This window comes from Cyprinodon tularosa, unplaced genomic scaffold (genome assembly GCF_016077235.1).
Source record: "Cyprinodon tularosa strain WSP-4 unplaced genomic scaffold, ASM1607723v1 ctg127, whole genome shotgun sequence".
In the NCBI taxonomy this organism is placed as follows: Eukaryota; Metazoa; Chordata; class Actinopteri; order Cyprinodontiformes; family Cyprinodontidae; genus Cyprinodon; species Cyprinodon tularosa.
This window is the reverse complement of record NW_024038081.1, coordinates 227,360-248,228: the sequence shown is the minus strand read 5'-3', so window position 1 is coordinate 248,228 and position 20,869 is coordinate 227,360. Positions and strand designations below refer to the sequence as shown.

Below are 20,869 nucleotides of genomic sequence, written 5' to 3'. Positions count from 1 at the left end.
ACAGTACAAACAGGCATTAGTCAGGGTGTTCTTCTTTTTCCTCGAGTCTCAGTTAGGGATGGGGATCGAAACCCGGTTCCACTTTTTTCAAAACCCGAAAATCAATAACGTTTGTGCTTATCGATACCATTATCGAGTCTGGTCGTTTTTTTTTTTCTCCCGGAGGTCCTGTAACATAATTGTGTGTCCCTCGAGTCGCGTCATAGCATTTAAATCTAATCAATCCAATCACTGCAGCATGTCCACCAATGTTTTGGAATGAAATTGTAAGCAAACAGATATTAAAAGTAAAACTAGTGAAGTCTGGCACTTAACTTTGCTCGCGACTCGAGGATGGCTGAACAGAAAAGACTCCTCCTCCTCCTCCTGCCGCCGCACCACAGTCGGGCCCATCTTCATCATCCACTCAGAGTACCACTGGTGAGCGCACACAGACTTTGTAGCTTGACCGGTCAGTTAAAAATATTAATTGTGAAATCCGTCTTGTAATCGGCAGCATACAAGCTAGTTAGCTTGAAAAGTAAATAAAGTTTCAGACGTGCTGCGTGATGATGTGTTCAGATTGGCTCAGTAAAACGACAATTAGGTTATCATGATGCGTTCAAGTGTAACGTAAAGAAAACGGGAAATTGAGTTTTTAGCGAGAAACATGAGTAATACAGTTGTATACTGCTCTAAATATTTTAGAATATATAATGAAACTACTGATGCCAACATTTATTAAAAATTACATTTAATTTAAAATACAATTATTTATTTGTTAAATATTTTCCTAATCACTAAAAACATGATGAAAAGTGACAGTAGACAATAAATTAACCAACAATTGTGAAAATATGTTCTAGTTAGTTTTATGTCATTTCGAAGTGGCCTATTACATTAGCCATGTTTATTGAAGGCTAGAAACGTTTTTGTTATGCTCACTTGTTCAGCAATAGAAGCAATACCAGTTCTGTTAAAAAAATTTTGTTGCATCGTCTTTCCACCAAATAACAGAAAAGTATCGATAGTGGTATCGATAAAGACTCGGATCGATAAGGAGTATCGATAAAGGTATCGATATCAATAAATATTAATGATCCCCATCCCTAGTCTCAGTAAGACTTAAATAATGAGAGTAAATCCAGAGATCCTGTCTGATCTGTCACTGCCGCTTTAGATCCTCTGGTTTTGGTCCCATGTCAGCCCACCTCCACACTCTCCGTCTTACTGCACGCCCCACCCACCTAGCACCCACCTGCACGCTCCACCCACCTAGCACCCACCTGCACGCTCCACCCACCTAGCACCCACCTGCACGCTCCACCCACCTAGCACCCACCTGCACGCTCCACCCACCTAGCACCCACCTAGCACCCACCTGCACGCTCCACCCACCTAGCACCCACCTGCACGCTCCACCCACCTAGCACCCACCTGCACGCTCCACCCACCTAGCACCCACCTGCACGCTCCACCCACCTAGCACCCACCTGCACGCTCCACCCACCTAGCACCCACCTGCACGCTCCACCCACCTAGCACCCACCTGCACGCTCCACCCACCTAGCACCCACCTGCACGCTCCACCCACCTAGCACCCACCTGCACGCTCCACCCACCTAGCACCCACCTGCACGCTCCACCCACCTAGCACCCACCTGCACGCTCCACCCACCTAGCACCCACCTGCACGCTCCACCCACCTAGCACCTACCTGCACGCTCCACCCACCTAGCACCCACCTGCACGCTCCACCCACCTAGCACCCACCTGCACGCTCCACCCACCTAGCACCCACCTGCACGCGCCACCCACCTAGCACCCACCTGCACGCTCCACCCACCTAGCACCCACCTGCACGCGCCACCCACCTAGCACCCACCTGCACGCTCCATCCACCTAGCACCCACCTGCACGCTCCACCCACCTAGCACCCACCTGCACGCTCCACCCACCTAGCACCCACCTGCACGCTCCATCCACCTAGCACCCACCTGCACGCTCCACCCACCTAGCACCCACCTGCACGCTCCGCCCACCTAGCACCCACCTGCACGCTCCGCCCACCTAGCACCCACCTGCACGCTCCGCCCACCTAGCACCCACCTGCACGCTCCGCCCACCTAGCACCCACCTGCACGCTCCACCCACCTAGCACCCACCTGCACGCTCCACCCACCTAGCACCCACCTGCACGCTCCACCCACCTAGCACCCACCTGCATGCTCCACCCACCTAGCACCCACCTGCATGCTCCACCCACCTAGCACCCACCTGCATGCTCCATCCACCTAGCACCCACCTGCATGCTCCACCCACCTAGCACCCACCTGGACGTTGTTGTTGTTTCTTGTTTGTAGTTTTTATTTTTTTTGTTTTGTGTTTTGTTTAGTTTTTGTTGATGTTGTTGTTGTCGTCCTCTCTCTAGGATCATATCATTACCCAGAACCCCCCTCTCCTCAAAGCCCTCAAAGAGACCCACTAGGCCACGCCCTCTAGGCCACTCTACCAATGGGACAGCAGCAAGAGGTCACATGACTCGGACATGGCGCCTCTCCGCCTGTAGAAGCCAAAGACAGGCAGACAGACAGACTGTAATGTTAAACGAACTCACCCTGAACTCTGTCTATGCACGGCTCTGACTGGACCGGGCCGGACTGGACCGGGCCCCCGACTGCGTTTATGTTAGGCCGTGGCTCCAAACAGCCCGGTTCAGCAGGAGGGAGATCAGTACTCCTCCTCTTCCTTTCTTGCTTTTCATCCTTCCGTTTCATCTATCTCTAGATGTTTCCATGAGGAATGAAGGGAGAAAAGGAAGGAAATCAAGGATTACTACTGAGCTCCTCCCTCTAAGATTGGATTAATAAATATCTTTTACCGGATCACAGTGACTGGGTGCACACAGACACACACAGACACACACACACACACACTCACCCTGCCTTGTGCCAGCAGGGTGAAGTGGATAGTGGGTCATTTTGTGGCTTTATGGGAGATTTAGTCATTCAACTCATTCCAATCTCTCTCTTTTTGTTTTGTTTGTTTTGTTTTGTTTCAACCTTGCTTTCATTGCTTTAGTCACCTGTCAGTGAATAGTGCTGGCTCCCCTCTCTCACTAACCCTTCCCCTCCCACAGCTTCACAGAAAGACCCACTATCTGCTGGAGGACCAGAAACTGTCTCCTCTTCTCAATGCCAAAGATTCCCTTCTCCTCCCTCCTCTTTCTCTCCCCCAGCTCTGCTCAGATGGACAAGCACTGATATCAGCAGAAGGTTAAAGGGATAGTTGGAAATTTTAAGAACGCAGCTCTGCTATGGAGTGAGTTTTGTTCCATTATTGATGCAAGCAAAGATCGCCTGTTCTAAACGGAAATTCTTACATAATTTTTAAAATATGTAAAAAAAATAATAATTTCAAATTTTTATTTAAAAAAAGTTTTTTTTTTTAATCTTGCAACAATAATAAAACAAAATACACCCCATAGTCTAACATCTCACAACTCATTCTAGCATGAATTAGTTGGTCCTGGATGCTAAAGGAAGCAGTTCCCTACTAAAATAGTTCAATACAAACTCTAAGAACATCTAAACATTATGTTTGCATGGAGTATTTATTTGCAAACAAACTGATGATTATTTAAAGAGGAAGTGGAGGTTGGAGGTGGTGCACCACCTATAATCTTGCTGTGTGGACTATCCTCTGATGGAAGTTGGAGAAATAAAAGGTTAGGCAGCATAAAAGTCAATAAAATAGTTTTTACCGAGCCCTCTGTTTTACCTTTATATCAAACAGTTGCTGTTAGTGTTTCTTCAGGAAGGGAATTGGGGGCGCACATCCTCCACACTCGTTTTCTGTGGGACAGGTATGAAGGTTTTTAATAAACCAATGAGATGTTTGTGAGATAAAAAAAAAAACTCCGGCTCCTCTTGAGCTAGCTATTGGCTTCAAATGCAGAACCTTTATTAAAAAAACTAAACGTAACTATCTCTTTAAATCTGCCGCTGCTTTCTGTGTCCTGGCTGAAAAAAGGCGAGGCGGAGGAGAAAAACCAAATGAGAAAAAACCCGCTGGCACACAGATTTTAACACACATCATGTTTTAGTGTTGAACCTTTTCATTCTGTTTGGACTGTTTTGTTTACATCATTATTAATTTGTCTGTTGCTACGACTGTAATGAGTTTGACCAAGATGAGGACGCTGTGATGACATAGATGGAGCTGGTACTAAAACACGTCGGGGTGTAATGATTGTGCAACGGCTGCTGAATCATTCCAGCGGATGAAGAAGTCGTCTGACGATTGCTTGTCATTTCCATCTCAAGCTGGTTTCCGATCAGACCAACCATTAAGGTTGCACATAAAAACCCAGCTTGATGTTCTGGTTTTATGTTAGTTGGAGGAATAAACTAGATGAATTTTCCTCTCCGTCCGGTTTAAACCGACTCATTTTAAGCACAGAGTTTGAACCTGGTAGAAAAAGTTCTTGCTCTGTTTTCTGAAATACAAAAATGCATTTTTACTTTCCTTAACACACGGGTGCTTTTTATGATCACTAAGGCACCTTTTTTAAACTCTGAGCTCCTTTTGCACTGAATGCTAACTAGTGAGAGCTATGCACAATCGTTTCACCCCGCTGGGATTTCACAATGACAGTATTGTTTTACTAACACATCGATTAGAGACAGAAATGAAAAATGCAGCTTTTATTTCTTACGACCCCCCATAATTAAAATCAGCAGAGAAGCACCGGTCAGAGGTTTATTGTTTGATTCCCTCATGAAGCTCCAGGCGGCCAATGCTGACTGTAAATTTATGGAGTCAATTTTGTTCCATTATTGTTGAAAGAAAAAAACAAGTTTTTCTTAATGGGGAAAAAAAATGCAAACCAGGAATGAAACTTTGAAAAACTTCTTAATGAAAACAAGTTTTTACAGTTATTTGTCATTTTCTCAGATTTCGTTTTATCAAATAATATTTATCAGATTTTATTTTTTCGATATGAAAATTGAAATAATTTTTTTAAATGTTAGAATTCATATTTTAATGGACCTTCAGCCAAAAAGAGGAATTTGAAAAATAAGAAAAAAGATTAGAGAATGATACATTGAAGACATAAAATGTGTAAAAAAATAAAACAACCTGAAATAAAAAAAAAATTTGTTTGAAAACATCAAAGTTAGCCATAAAAAGCTTTATTAATGAAGTTACATTTCTCGATTGCCTATTCCCACTTTAGATCATTTTACTTACCTTCTTAAATCAAGAGTAAAAACAATAATCGCAAAGAAAATTTGATGCGTTTTTAATTCACTTTTTGCACCTTTGGCTGATGATTAGCACAGTTAGCATTACTAGCTTCGAACAGCAGATTTCGGTCTTACAGATGTTGTACAGAAAGGTTAGAACCTTCATGAAACTTCTAGAAGTGACTCGACTTGAAAACAAGTGTCATGAAACCACAGCAGTAGAAAAGGGTAAAAGAGAGGAGCAATTGGAAGCTACTGCTGTTTGCTCCATATTTAAACAGCCGCCCTGTTTTCATAATTAAACGGTTTCCTCTAAGCAGGATCTTTCTTATTCCTTTGACTTCACTGTCAAACACCTCACAGATGCTGGGGTTTACAGTCTTCCTCCCTCATTGCAAACTTCCACACCGAAGAGTGCAGCCAGTGCCACCTGCTGGCTTTCAGGTGTGATAAACTCACTAACTGAACAAAGCAAAGGAGCTTATAGTTTTCTGAACCAGTGGTGTTGCTGATGGGGCTGAAATCAGCCGGTTCCATCCAGGAGCGGATCTCTGGGTGCTTCTCCATAAAGCTGAGGCTCTTTCCTCCTCATTCCATCCTGAAAACGTCACGTTTTAGTGTCATTTTAGCCAATCGGCCGAAGCAGCTTCTAACTGATTACGTACAGCATGGTATTAGTTACAGTCCAGACATACGGGGCTTTCTTAGCAGAGCAGCAGGCTAGTATTAGACGGACTGCCATATTGTGTTTATTCAGATGACAGTATTGTTTTTTTATGTTTACCCTGAAAAACACGAATGAACTGATTATGAAATAATTTTTCTACTAGAAGCAATAACATAAAGCATTGTGAGCCTGCTTGAGTCTCTATGGCTCCTTACTGTGTCAGTATTGGAAGTGAAGCTCTGATTGGTTGCTGAGTTCATGGTCTTTGGGATTTTACCAAACTGAAACTTGTTGTTTTGGGAGCTTTTATTTTTTTTTTAAACAACAGATCCTAATTCAGTTTTAACCAGTATTGATGATCGTGGCAGATCAGAGAGGGAGAGCGATCCAACTGGACCAGAGCCACGCCCCCTACGCAGCTGCTTGATCTCCTTTATCAGTGATCCAAAGGTCAAAGCTGAAATGCTGTTTTTATTAACGCTTCATTATTGGCAGGAGAAACTTTTATTGTGAAATACTGTTCGGGTTTTAACCAAACACTTTGCTAAACTCTGAGTTAAAGCCTGGCTCTGGTTTAGTGTGCTTAGTTGAAAAAATAAATAAATACAACTTTGTGATTTATAAGTAATCTCATGAATATTGGTTATGCATGATCCTCCATGTGGATATATATATAGCTGAACTGATGAATGAATGAATGGAAACGAAGCCAAATGTAACCTGAAATGTGGCTGCAGGTGAATGAATGAATGTGTGAGCGGGTGAGTGTTGGAAAATGAGCAGTTTTTATGAAAATCAATAAAGAATGAAATCATAGAAGACTTGAATGAGTGAACAAAGTGTACAGATTGATGTTTATTGAATCCAATAACTCATCATGTCTGGTGATTAAACTCTAAGATGGATTGCAGACAACCAGCCTTGTTACTCGCTTTATTACAAACACACACAAACAAACACTCACCTGCTTCTAGAGGGAAATAAACCAGAATGAGCAGCTCTGACTCCAGAGTTTTGAAGTCACTTTTTTCAATCTAGATGGGTTTTTTTCATGCAATTAGGTAGAAGTCTCAAATTTCAATTTATTCAGTATTCGGATGTCATTCCAAGCAACTTTCACTGAGTTTTTTATTCCCATTTCCAATGATCATGACCACTAAATGGAAATAAAAACTAAAGGTTATTGTAAATCCAAATAAAAGTAAAAAAAAATACAGTCCAGAAATGCATTTTTTCAACATGTCAAGATCGGAAAGGATTCAATAGAAATTTGCTGTTCTCTTCAATTTTTGCAGATTTTTTATTTTTCCATATTTTTTCAAACAGAATTTTTTCAGTGGGCTTTTTTAGAATATTTTAAATGTTTTAATTTAATTTCTTCAAATATATCTTTTATATTTTGAGCTTTATGTTTAGCATCTTTTCAAATAGAATTTTACAGATCTAATGTTCATTTCAAACCCAACAATAATAATGTTCCAGATATATTTGAAAACAAAGTGTGTGTTTGAAAAAAAAAATAATGAAAATAAATGAGAAAAGACAAATGTGGTTACTTTCAAGCTTACTTTGATAAAGAAGTTTATAAAAGTGTCATTGATGGCATTTTTTAGTTTATTCGTTCCAACAATGACAGGAATTCCCTCCATACTTCACTGAAACGTCACATCCATTATGCAGACACATCAATCCCAATCATCAAAGTTCAACTTTTTTTTTATGCTGTTAGTTTTCCACCTATGGAAACCTCCAGATATTTGTAGCAGATCCTTGTGTTTTTTAAGATGAGAAAAAAGTTAAATCACGTTTCCCTAAAAAGTTTTTTTTTTTTTTTTATGCTGAAAATGATCTTTTCCTCTCACTAAGCAATGGAGAATTATTACTGACATAGCAAATAAAACTAATTTATTATTCAACCAACTTTTAATAGTAATTTCAATTGTTTTTTAAAATGACCTTAGTTCCAACTTTGCCATCATTTTAATGTAGAAGGTGTCCTTATATTGATCTGAGGTATGTATGCCTAAACATGGCTTATTTTTTTCCTTTGCCGGGTTAGCGGCGTAAAGCTAGGGTGACAGCAGCTGTGTTTTTCTGTGGTGTTTAAACCTCAGGGTGCGCCGACCTCCACCTGCTGGACATGCTGAGTCCGATGGAGAGAAAGAGGCAGGGCTACGTCCACGAGCTGATCGTCACAGAGGAGAACTACGTCAACGATCTGCAGCTCGTCACAGAGGTAAACACCAGGGTTTATGACGCCATTTCTTCAGAGCGCCTTTATCTTGCTGTTTTAGAATAAAGCTACAGGTTGACACTTCTTTAACTGCTTTTAAACAATTGTTTTTAAATATATAATTTCTAGAATTGGTTGTTAACAAGAATGGCTGATAATCACTTTATATGGGGGCAATTCTAGGATGTTTTCAGATATTTTCTCTTTTTAAGGATCTAGGGTTGGTTTAACCCCCAGTGCAGATTCTGTCGTTCTGTTTTATGTAGGAGATCAACATTATGGACAAATTTAGTTCCTTAACATTTGAATAAATGCAATATAGAAAGAAAACTTTGAATAACTAATTCAGGAAAAAAAAGTTTTCAAAGTAACATAGCTGTTTCCTCAGATTTTTTTTTTTCTATATCTTATATCGCCATATCTTTTTTTCAGATTGGATTTAAGATATTGCATTCTTTTCTTTAAATGTTTTCCTCACTTAAAGCCCATTACTGTCGCTCACTCTTGACCAATAAACATGCTGTTAATCTCCAGCAGACCAATAGAAATACTTCTTCACTGCTCACTCCAGAGGAAAGCCCGCCCTCAGAGGGGAAGAACACAATTCATAAACTCAATGGGAAAAAACTACATTTGAAAAAATATATATATTCTTTTATTTTAGATATTTCTCAAAGTTTCATTCCTGGATTACTTTCTCTGAGAGATTTTTCTCTCACAACAATAGTGGACCAAAATTCACTCCATCCCCTGAGTTAATACTAGTAAGGCCACCTTTTAGGCGAAATCACAACAGCTCCATGCTGTTAAGTCTTAATGTAGAAAATGTCTGTTAAATGATTTTTAATTTCCATTTACACAGGATTTCTGCGGGTCATTAAAAATCATTAAAAGTAATTAATTATTTTTTAAATTAAGGCCTTAATTGGCATTAAAATTCATTAAACGTGATTATCATGGCTTTTAAAATGCTTTATATATATATATATATATATATATATATATATATATATATATATATATATATATATATATATATATATAAAAATGTGGTCAAATATATCAGATTTAACTGGATCCACATGTTTGCGTGGAACTGCTCCTGGTTGAACCTAAAGTCATATGTTCGGAACAGAAACTCGAGGCACAGAAAAAGCTAGAAAATGGAAAAATGCTAATTTTAACATAATTGGCTGAAAAACGAGAAATTCAGGACATGGCTGCAGTGTTTATATATATATATATATATATATATATATATATATATATATATATATATATATATATATATATGAGAGTAATGGGTACTTATTGATGGCATTAAAATGATTTCTAAGAGCATTAAAAGAGCATTAAAAAAACATTAAATTAGAGTTGTTCCTTCCTGTATAAACCTGTTACAAAATGCATCCTTTTTGGTCAACAATAATGGAACAAAATTCCCTCCTACACCAGGGAGGAGGAAGAAATCCTTGGTGCTCTAACGGCAGCCGTTAGTTGTTTCTCTCCTGTTTCCGTAGATCTTCCACAAGCCGCTGCTGGACTGCGAGCTGCTGACGGAGAAGGAAGTGGCCATGATCTTTGTCAACTGGAAAGAGCTCATCATGTGCAACATCAAACTCCTCAAGTAAGGAAAAAGGTTCAGTTCCTCAGACACACTGATGTGAGGCGTTCTGAGGTTAGAGACAGTGACACGGTGCCGTTTCCTGGCAGGGCTCTCAGGGTGAGGAAGAAGATGTCTGGAGATCGGATGCCTGTGAAGATGATCGGCGACATCCTGACCAACCAGCTGCCCCACATGCAGCCGTACATCAGGTCAGGAAGGCGATCTGACTCGGTCTCAGGAAGGCCTTAAGGTGCACGGTAGTGAGGCAGCCATCTTTGTTTGTGTTGTCAGGTTCTGCTCGTGTCAGCTGAACGGGGCCACGCTGATCCAACAGAAAACAGATGACAATCCTGAGATCAAAGACTTCCTCAAGGTTAAACTCTAAATCTGTTTATGCTGTTAAATTAAAGCCAGATTTACCTCCTGAGAAAACATTTAAATAGCTTCAAAACTCCAGTGTGGAGGAGAATAGAAAAAGAAAAGTGAGGTTGGATTGTTTTCTGCTTCCATCAGAGGTTAGCCATGGATCCCAGGTGCAAAGGAATGCCTCTGTCCAGTTTCCTCCTCAAACCGATGCAGAGAGTCACACGCTACCCTCTCATCATCAAAAATGTTGGTATCCTACAGAAACATGGAAGATTCATTTGGCCCTCTAATCCCTGTGAGATGAATGTTTTTATTTGATGTTTTGATGACAGATCCTAGAAAACACTCCAGAGTCTCACCCAGACCACAGCCATCTGAAAGCTGCGCTGGAGAAAGCAGAGGAGCTCTGCTCACAGGTGGACCTTCAGAAACACACACTGAGGCAGGCGCCTGCAGCTGGAGGACTGTTTTAGCTGATAATAGGTTTTGGCTGCAGGTCAATGTTTATTTTAATATCTAGTCTTTTTCTGCTATGCGCCCTCCCAGCTGCGTCTCTTTGGCTACGTTCACACAGAAGACGAATGTGACCCAAACCAAAAGACCTTGATCAAACTCTCGAGTTCTGATCATTTCATCCACCAAGCACTCGGATTTGAGCCACTTCTGTATGTGAAACTAAATCAGATCTGATGCTTTTCAATGCGGCTGCAGTCTGAACGGTCATTTTATCTCACTTTTACATCATTACCAGTCCTGCAGCTACACAGACAGCTCCCTGCAGCACAGCCGCTGGGCTTTTAGAACTTATGCTGTTTGTTCTCACCTTCCTTCTTTGTTAATAAAGTTTATTTCCACTACTTAAAGGTTAAAAGATGGAAATGTTATTGTAATCCAAAGGGGGGCCCAGAAGAAAATCTTTGGGAACCACTGCCTTAAAGGAAATGTCTGATCAGCAAGCAATAATCAATGGATCATTATTTATACCTAAAACTAACACATTTGCGGAGATTTAATGAATTTAGCGTTAATCAGGAAAAAAAATTAATATTAATTTTCGTTGCGATCACTGAGTCTGGGAGCGGCCATTTTTGCCCAAATATAGTAGCCCCTCCCTCCTGCCATCTTCCAGCAGTGACGTCACGGTGCGGTAAGCCTAGCGCCATTCTCCCCGCTTTACAAACTAAATCAATGGGAACTACTAGGCACATCTGCAATCAACAAAAATTATTGAAGATTTCCAGAGGACTTCACCATTGAAATTCACCAGAGCTATAGTGAAACTGACAATGCCCACGTGCATGGCAGCTGGATGCTGCAATACATCGGGGAAAAGTGAAAAAAAGAGTTATTCCACCTTTCTGATTCCTGATCCTCCACGGACGGGTTGGTCGTTGGATCGCCAACTTGAAGAGGGAGGATTTGCCATCGAACTTCTGGCCAGAGAAAAAACCCGTAATATGTAGCCAACATTTGGAAGAAGAATGTTTTCAAGATGACTTGGATAATAGCGCGTTGTGACAAACACCAGATACAGCACTGGGACTTGATCAACAGCCGATACCGCACCGTGACGTCACAAACCAGTAGGTGGCAGTAGTGTTCTTTGACAAACATGGATGCCTCCAGTAAAGCACATTCAGATGGAAATTACTCTGAATTAAAAACACTGATCATTTATTGAAAAGGATGGAAGAATTTCATATTTAAAGTACTTTCCGAAGTTTGAATTTTAAACATGAGCGCACTTTTCCTGTAAGACTTTAAATCCTGTAATTAGGACTTTAAATTGTATCACTATAATTTTGTAAATCTCATAATTAAAGCCTGTCATGTTTCATTTTTTTACTTTCTAGTAGCAATAATGAGTTTCCATAGAAACGTTTTCAGCTCCCTCTGTTTAATTGGATTACAAAGGTTTAATAACACAGACAGCAGCATCCAGTGCTTTGTGTTAGTTTTTTTCAATTAAGCTTTATTGAACACTTCAAATGACAATCACACTTAATTTTTTTTCCTTTTTTTCATATTCCATTAAAAATGATCAGACCAAAAAAAAGCATCAAAAGCCGCAGCGTGAGCGTAGCCATGGATCATCCAGTGATGTGAGCTGGAGGCGCACATCAATCTCCTAAATAATGAGGAAAATGTAGCTTTCAAAATATTTTACACCATCTTTAAATTCACAAAATAAACTGGCTTGTTTTATAAAACTCATCCACTTTAACTTGGTGCAGAATCTTTGAGCAAAGTAGACGTATTTTCTATCACTTTTTTAAAATCATTTATCTATTTAATTATCTTCTACAATCATTCACTTATACCCTCATTTTGATTGAAATATCTGCAAATATGTATTTATTTAATTGTGTGCTGTAGAAGGATGTGTGTGAGGTGTTGATGGTTTATGTTTAAAGGTGAACGAAGGCGTCAGAGAGAAGGAGAACTCTGACCGGCTGGAGTGGATCCAGGCTCATGTTCAGTGTGAGGGGCTCTCAGAGGTACGGCATCAGCAGACACCTCCTCATTTTCACACAGGGCTGGACCATATGGCCAAAACTTCTACATCACTATTCCTACATAGTTTGATCACGTTATCATTTTGTAGCCAAAACTAACCTAACTTATCAATTCTCCTTCTTCCAAAACATCAGTTAGCTTTGAATGCTGTAACTAGAGATTTCAGCAAAATAAGCTCAAACGTCAAATCACGGTTAATGAATTACGGTCCTGCCCCATTTCCACGGAAACACCAGTGGGGTGACTGTGAAAAGGTTATTTCTAAAACTTTATTCTTATACTTAAAAGTGATTAAAAGATACAGTATAAGAAAGTCAAATAGAATAGAAAATCCCTTTATTGTCCCACAATGGGGAAATTCTGGTGTTTACAGCAGCAAAAAGATTCTAGAAAAAAATGGTCACATGGATATGGACCTTAGAAAAATGTATAAGAATAACATAATAGTGAAGAGTTGAAAAATCTACAAATGACATGCTTTACTGTAAAGTGTTTGAACAATATAAAACTGTTCACCTGGAGAATAAATAACCAATATGCAGCTATGAACATTTTTACAGTAATGAAAATGTGAAAATAGCAGCAACATCAGAGATGTGCAGAATGACAGCAGCAGGTTATTTAACTGACTGAGGTAGAAACTGTGCAGAATCAGCATGAATGGAAGAACTGATTGAGGTTGTTGGGATCAGTGGTGGTTATAAAATCTTCCAGCTGCTGGGAGGAAGGATCTGTGATAACACTCCCTGGTGCATTTAAGGTGCAGCAGTCTGTCACTGAAGGAGATCTCCAGTTCAGCACCAGCTTCATGCATGCGTTTATTTGTATTATTAGACGGATTCATCAACTAGCAAAATGATAGTTGGTTAAAGCCCATTCCCGGTCTGTTGAGTCAGATGTGAACCAGAGTAGCAGCATTAAGATCTATTAGTAGTTTAGTAGTTAAAGCAGTTTTAAATGGATCATTGGTCAGATCAATACAATGTAAAACTTCAAGTATTTTGTTGTTGCTGTGCTTTGATCTCACTAGTAACTAGTAACTAAAAAAAAATATATTTTTTTGTAAAAGAGCTCAAAGGAATCTCTTCATGTCTTTTAGCAATTGGTGTTTAACTCGGTCACCAACTGTCTGGGTCCCAGGAAGTTCCTCCACAGCGGCAAGCTGTTCAAAGCGAAGAGCAGCAAGGAGCTCTACGGCTTCCTGTTCAATGACTTCCTCCTGCTCACTCAGGCCAGTCCTTACTTTCACTTCCCTTATTTTATGAGTCAACATCTTTACAAAAGGTTGGAGCTACTGATATAGAGCAACATGTAGATGGAGCCATTTCAACAGACAAAAAAAGAACATTGAAGAGCCCAGTGAGCTTCCCTTTATCTGTTTTCTCTGAAGCTGACTGCTGGCTGAAGACATTTAGTCTGCAGGAAATCTTTGGATCTGTTTGAAACTAACTGTAACTGATTGTCAACAGGTCACCAAACCTCTGGGCTCCTCAGGTTCAGACAAAGTCTTCTCCTCCAAAACCCACCTGCTGTATCGCATGTACAAAACGGTGAGATCATTAATTGGGTGAAAAGTCCAGATTTGAGCCTGTTTCCCGACTAAGCAGGAAGTAATTGTCCTTCTTGTTTCCGTCAGCCGATCTTTCTGAACGAAGTGTTAGTAAAGCTGCCAACGGATCCTTCAGGAGACGAGCCTTTGTTCCACATCTCTCACATAGACAGAGTTTACACCCTCAGGGCCGAAAGCATCAATGAAAGGTACCAAAAAACCAGCCACAGATGTTCAAAAAAAGTTCAAAAACAATCCACTGGACTTTGTTTCCTAGTTTGAAGACGTTTCTCTTCCCATCCAGAAAGATTTTTCTGTTCAAATAGTCAGAAATAGTGTTGAGTTCCATGCTTTATACAGTAGCCCAACAAAACCTTGTTTTTGTTTGGAAAACATGCAAATTGGAACAGACAAAAGGGTCCACCACTTTGGAATGGGGGGCATTTGGCTTTTTGTTAGCCTGCAATGCCCCATATAAGTGTCTGAAAGGGGGGTTTGTTAAACGGAATTGTTGGCCTGGCTGAGGAGGCGAGGTCTGTTCCCCTGTAAAGGGGTTGGGGTTGCGATAATGGCAGGAAGGGATCAAGGGATGGGAAGCGGAACATCTTCAAACTTGGAAACAAAGTCCAGTAGATTGTTATTTTTTTTTTTTTTTTTTGAATGACTGACTGAGAATCTTCCCCAGTATAGTCCACAGATGTTATGTCCCAGGAGCTCATTTGATCTTTAAATAAGTCCAACTTTACACCTTAAACTCAGTGACAGAGACTGGATCTATGTGCAGCCACGAGGAACAAACCCTGTTAATAATTACATGCTTTCCTCTGTCTTCACCTCCATCCAGGACGGCCTGGGTTCAGAAGATTAAGGCTGCTTCAGAGCTCTTCATAGAAACGGAGAAGAAGAAGAGGGAGAAGGCATATTTAGGTTTGTGAGCTCATTCAGCTGCTTTCCTGGTTTTAATAAACAAATGTGGCTGACGTGGTGCTCCTGGTCTCAGTCCGTTCTCAGAGGGCCACGGGGATCGGCAGACTCATGGTCAACATCGTGGAGGGGATCGAGCTCAAACCCTGCCGCACCCATGGTTCGTAAATACATTCAGAGAGCCAGGAAGCCTCTCTCTAACAGAAAGAAGCATCACAGTAGCTTCTTTATCTGCTTTTAGCTCATTAATCATTGGTTTTTCTGTTTGAAGGGAAAAGCAACCCTTACTGTGAAGTCACCATGGGTTCTCAGTGCCATATCACAAAAACAGTCCAGGTAGGATAACAATTCCTAAACTTATGCTTTTCATGGATAAAAGTGAGAGAAAAACAACTCATTCTGGTTGGAGGTGAAAGTGAAAATGGAACAAGAAGAAGGAAAATCTCATCTGAGGATGATTTAGTCGAAAATGAAACAAAGATGTTGTTTAAAGCCTGCAGACCTTTTCATGTGTTTACAAACAAATATTAAAGGTTCCCTTTAAGAGTGAGACGCAACATTACTGAACCATTTTATCTGATACACCGAAATGAAACAGAACTAATGTTACATCCTAGAGATCCACCCATACAGTATTTTTTCTAAGCCAGTACCAATCCGGATTACTTTGACATCCGTCCAGCCTGGGGGTCCTCAACCTGTGGAACCTCTGCAATGGCTCTCAGAACAAAAAGGACCGGCGTTGAAGCTCTGGTTGTTGTTTTTTTCTAGACAATATTTGATAGAAGTTTCACAGCAAAATGACATGTTTTTATTTGTGTGTTGTTGTTTTTTTACATTACATAAAAATCTGTAGTAGAAAATGCTGGTGAAGATTCTTATCCACGTTTTGCTTCCCATCCAGGAAGCTTTTTCATTTCAAAGCTTCCTGGATGGGAAGCGAAACATCTTCAAACTTGGAAACAAAGTCCAGTGGATTGTTTTTGAATATAGTAGACAATCCATGCTTTATTCAAAGGTTATATAATTTTAGCGACTCTAAAACACTTCTCTCAGCTGGACTCAGAACAAAATGGCACTTTGGATTTTAAAGGTGTCAGACGCCGAGTTTAGCTGATTACCTCTAGGTGCTGCTGATCTACTGGGGATCAATTTTTCAGTTTCTTACTTATCTATAGGGTTGGAAATTGATAAGATTTTCACGATTCCGATTCTCTTATCGATTCTATTATCGATTCAGTAAAACAATGAACTTGGTGAGTTCACGGTGACATTCGTCTACCTTCGCCTGGAGCATTCTATTTCTGTGTCAGCGAAAACAAGACAGTGAACGGGAGCTGCAGCGTCTGAGCCAACCAGCTGACCCTGCTCATCACAGTCATCTAAATCTAATGGAGAAGGAATCCGTTTAATGAAAAAGCATTACTGTACAATAAACTTATCTCCCCTTGATTTAAATAAACGAGCGTCACCTTTTTCTCGCCCCCTGAACTGCAGAGCCACTTCATAGCATGTTTAATAACCCCAAAGAGAGGTAGGAAACTGATTTATTTCCAAAAATGTCATATGATTCACTAGGAACCACATTAAGCACAGCCAGTGATATAAACTAGCTACTTACCACCAGTTTGCCTCCATGCTGGTCGTAACTTTAGCTTCGGTCTGGAAGCATCAAAAAAACGGCATTCATTAAAACCTATGCCATGTTGTGTGTGCAGGTGTTTCTGCATGTTGGATGTATTTCCTCCCGTGGATGTAATAATTTCAAAGCGCTTTGTTGCCATCTTTCCCTTCCTAAAAATGAAGCCAAACTTTCGATCGCTTTTCCCTGATGGGACGCCTTTTTTTTTGTTTTGCTTTTCTAGACTTACGCCTGGTCAAGTCATACTTGCTTACTGAATGCCGTGTGCGTAACTTGTGTAAAAAATGTGAAGAAAGCCGTGCTGCCCAGCACTAGGCTCTGGTGCTGCCTGGAATCATTAACCCTTATATTATGTTGAAAAAAAATGACATCCATTATGCCGATGGCGCCACTGCTGCTTCAACCACGTCAGCCCCTTCTACCCAGGGGGCTACCACTCTCACAGCATCGTCATCATCGTCCTCTTCCTCCCCTGAACCAGGAGAAGCAAGTGCTTCAGGAGCTGGAGGTAGTAGCAGCAGCTCAACAACAACTGCTGCTTACCTTACCAAGGCTGCACTTTAAGAAAATAAATTTCTGTTCTAAACAAAATTTCTTTTTGTCTACACTTGTGTATACAAAATGATAAAATAAATCTAAGTCAGCAGGGCTGTTGCAAACCTGTGAGTTTCATTGTAGTGGAAGCCTAGACTGCTAAATAATTTGGGCCGCAACATAGTATTCCTTCTGTGGGATTATTTATTTATTTATTGCTGAATATTTTTAAAGGACCGACGTTCTATTAAATGTATTCATCCAAATCCAACTATTAAATGTATTAATCTTTATTGTAGAATTGATTTGATAGAGATATACCTGGCATTCAGCAGCAGCTAGATCCTACTTTACTTCCAGCTTTTTATTGTCATTCCACTGTCACATACAGCGCAAGGAAATTCCCTCTTTGCATTTGACTCATCCCCTTGGGGAGCAGGGGGCTGCCATTGTGCAGCGCCCGATGAGCATGTGGGGTTAAGGGTCTTACCGTAAAAATTCAAATTGAATTGAGAAAGCTTCCTGGATAGGTGGCGAAACGTCTTCAAATCTTGGAAACCAAGTCCAGTGGATATTTTTTGAATTTTTAAGGAAGGACTATGACCTGGATGACTGAGAACCTTAAGGGTCTTAGTTCAGAGACCCAGAGTGCAGGCAGAGGGGATCGAACTTGGTACTTGCAACCTTCTCAGAGCAGAAGCGCACTGCTCTAACTATTAGGCCAACGCTCCCCCTAATACACCAGAACAGTAGAATTTTGATTAATCAATAAAATGTTAAATTTTGTTTACTCACTGAAATCTACTGGAACATCCAGCATCCAGCAGGCTGAGATGCTATAAGCGCCCAAACAAAATATAAAAATAATGAATGCATTCCTTTTTCACTTTTTTATCATTACTATATTTATTTGCTCACTTTCTTCATATTATGTAACGAAATTCAGTTGGGACAAATCTTATGTTTTCATTGCTGGTTTCAGGTTGTAAAATGATGCATTCAAATTAGAAAAATATGTTATGTTCTATTTGATTTACAGTTTATGTTGGATTTTATTTTACACACTATAGATTTTACTGTGCACCGACAGGGGACATTGGTGCTCACACTGTTAGTCTTTAGATGCCATTTATATCCAGGTCAGTCATTGTCTGGGGGCCCGGCAGCCGGGGGCCCTAGGCAATTGCTTGCCTTGTTGCTACGGGCCTTGCTGTAGAGAATGTGAATTCAATGTCAGCCTCATGGTTGTTTCTATTTTTGTTGGCAGGACACCTTGAATCCCAAGTGGAATTCCAACTGTCAGTTTTTCATTAAGGACCTTGAACAGGACGTCCTCTGCATCACTGTGTTTGAGCGAGACCAGTTCTCACCTGACGGTCCGTAAACCTTTCACACCCTTTCAGATCATCCGTTGTTAGTGTTATCAGGGATTTTCCATTTTTCTTACCGCCATCGTGTCTCTGCAGACTTCCTAGGCAGGACTGAGATCCGATTGGCTGAAATTAAAAAGGACCAGGGATCCAAGGGACCAATCACCAAGAGGCTGCTGCTACACGAAGTTCCCACAGGAGAGATCGTGGTTAGACTGGACCTCCAGCTGTTTGAAGAACCATGAAACGCACCAAGGGTTGGACCAGAAGGGACTGGACTAAGCGCTGACCTGGGGGAAATGAACTGGGAACTGCAGCCAGACTGGAATGGACTGGACCAGAACCCAGGAACAGGCTGAGGTTACTCATTATGCAGTTAAAGCTTAGGGAGGCTAATGTGCTAACATAACTAAATATCACCATTATCACCTTTTTTATTATTTGGAAGACGGTAGCAATAAATGGGAGTATATGAGGTTTAACGAGGTAGATTAAAAAAAGATAAAGTTTTTTTTAACAGTTAGGGTCCTTAAGTTCTATTACATTCACTGCAAATATTTAGGATGAATATAAAGTATAGATTTAATAAAAAGCAGCCAGAGAGGATTAGATGTTCTCTATTTACTGCTAACAAACGCAGACCTGAGCTCCACTCACATCTAATCAGTCCTTTTCCTGCTTCAAGATTTTAAAGAAACAGTTTTATCTGTTTTAGCTAAGATGAAGTCATTCCAGCAGACGATCCAAGGCCTGTTTCTGGTCCAGTTAATCCCAGTCTGCTCATCTAGTCGGTTGAACCTGGGACTGCTGTTTCTGCCTCCTCTGCTTTATCCAGATGACAATCCCTCCTTTCTTGTCTCCCTCCAAACATAACGGTTGTGTGTGACTGATTAGAAAGGTTTTTTTTTTATTAGTCCAACCAGCTTCTCAGACTCTTAACTCTTTTTTTATTATTTTAATCTGAGCTGCAGAACCTAAAGGGATCTGGACATTTTTCTTTTAACTTTAACTGAACAGTCTTCTCAGAAAGTGCTTAATATGTACAGGTGTATTGAAAATCACGATAATAAGCTGAAAACAAATCAGATTTTAACCAAGTATATGATAAGTGTTCAATGGAAATGATCCACCACGTGTCTCCATTTGCAGCAGATGAAGTGACAGTCAATGCAGTGAACAGGTACGAAAGCTCATTTCAATCAAGGTACTGTGAACAAGAATGTCTTAACTTTTTTTTTTTTGTCACACATCTCAACTCTGACGTGTTGCTGCTGAGTTAAGCTGTCATTACTATGCAGGGGGGTAAATTGAGGGCCGATGGGTTTGGGTTTTCAGAGAAGCTCGGTTAAACATTTATTTCCAGTTTAATGCTGAAGAAGCTCAGCACAGAAATCCTACTAATATACGTCAAACAAGCAGACACTGCTCCGGGAATTTTAGCATAAATTTGTCAAAGTTGATTTTGTCCATTGGCGGCCATTTTGAATAGTCAGAGTCCAAAAGGGATCCTGAAAGTTAAAACATTCGGTCAAAAATTGATTGACTGGTTTAATAGATGTTTTTTTTAATAGATCTGATCAGTGGCAATGTTTGAAATATTTAAGACTTGCTGAAGCTTTAGATGAACATATTAACCTAACAAAGACATGTATTGGTCTTTGATATGGACAATTTTAATCTAATCCAGCCTTTACAGGCAGGACGTATAACGTATATGTTCATCAACAAGGTCAAAGCTAAATAAGATTTTTCATTTAGCTTTTAATGCTGGAATTAAAAACCATCATTATAGCTATGTACAATTATAAAAACAGTTAAAAGCCGTTCATTATTCGTTTTTCTGTTTGCATATATTTAATACAGATTAAAACATTTTGTCCAGCAACAAGCTTTGCAGAACAAAACAAGCCAAAAGTAAGACCCTAAAAATGACAGATAAAAGTGGAAAATAAACAAAACACACCAACTGGTTGATCAACCACTGAATCCGATTTGAATATTAAAATCTTACAAAAAAAGATTGTTTAATTATTGAAATAAGAATATCTGCATATACAACAAAGACATTGAAGAAATAATATCTGGGATGTAGAAAAACAGACATATTGTGAGTGGCATTTTTTGTGTGCAAGCACAGATATCTAAAATTTTAACCAGGCAAAAGGCAGCTATTGAGAAAAAAAAGGTGACACAGAATAGTGCCTTGAGGAACGCCACATGTGAGCTATGTTCG

At 40.2% G+C, this 20,869-nt stretch overlaps 1 protein-coding gene across 4 annotated transcripts in view; it reads left to right on the top strand.

The window, feature by feature from the left end:
* Positions 1 to 20,869, top strand: part of itsn1 (intersectin 1 (SH3 domain protein)) — a 61,554-nt gene extending 40,685 nt beyond the window's left edge. For 2 of the 4 annotated variants that reach the window (XM_038276757.1, XM_038276758.1), the window contains 15 exons: positions 8,010 to 8,131; positions 9,649 to 9,755; positions 9,842 to 9,943; positions 10,026 to 10,107; positions 10,248 to 10,346; positions 10,433 to 10,516; positions 12,515 to 12,598; positions 13,717 to 13,848; positions 14,087 to 14,167; positions 14,254 to 14,375; positions 15,011 to 15,093; positions 15,167 to 15,250; positions 15,362 to 15,426; positions 18,534 to 18,642; positions 18,733 to 20,869. In XM_038276757.1, coding sequence (XP_038132685.1) covers positions 8,010 to 8,131; positions 9,649 to 9,755; positions 9,842 to 9,943; positions 10,026 to 10,107; positions 10,248 to 10,346; positions 10,433 to 10,516; positions 12,515 to 12,598; positions 13,717 to 13,848; positions 14,087 to 14,167; positions 14,254 to 14,375; positions 15,011 to 15,093; positions 15,167 to 15,250; positions 15,362 to 15,426; positions 18,534 to 18,642; positions 18,733 to 18,881 — 1,505 coding nt within the window. In that variant the 3' untranslated portion in view covers positions 18,882 to 20,869. The remainder of the gene's footprint in view (positions 1 to 8,009; positions 8,132 to 9,648; positions 9,756 to 9,841; positions 9,944 to 10,025; positions 10,108 to 10,247; positions 10,347 to 10,432; positions 10,517 to 12,514; positions 12,599 to 13,716; positions 13,849 to 14,086; positions 14,168 to 14,253; positions 14,376 to 15,010; positions 15,094 to 15,166; positions 15,251 to 15,361; positions 15,427 to 18,533; positions 18,643 to 18,732) is intronic. The other 2 variants (XM_038276756.1, XM_038276755.1) reach the window with 1 other exon arrangement.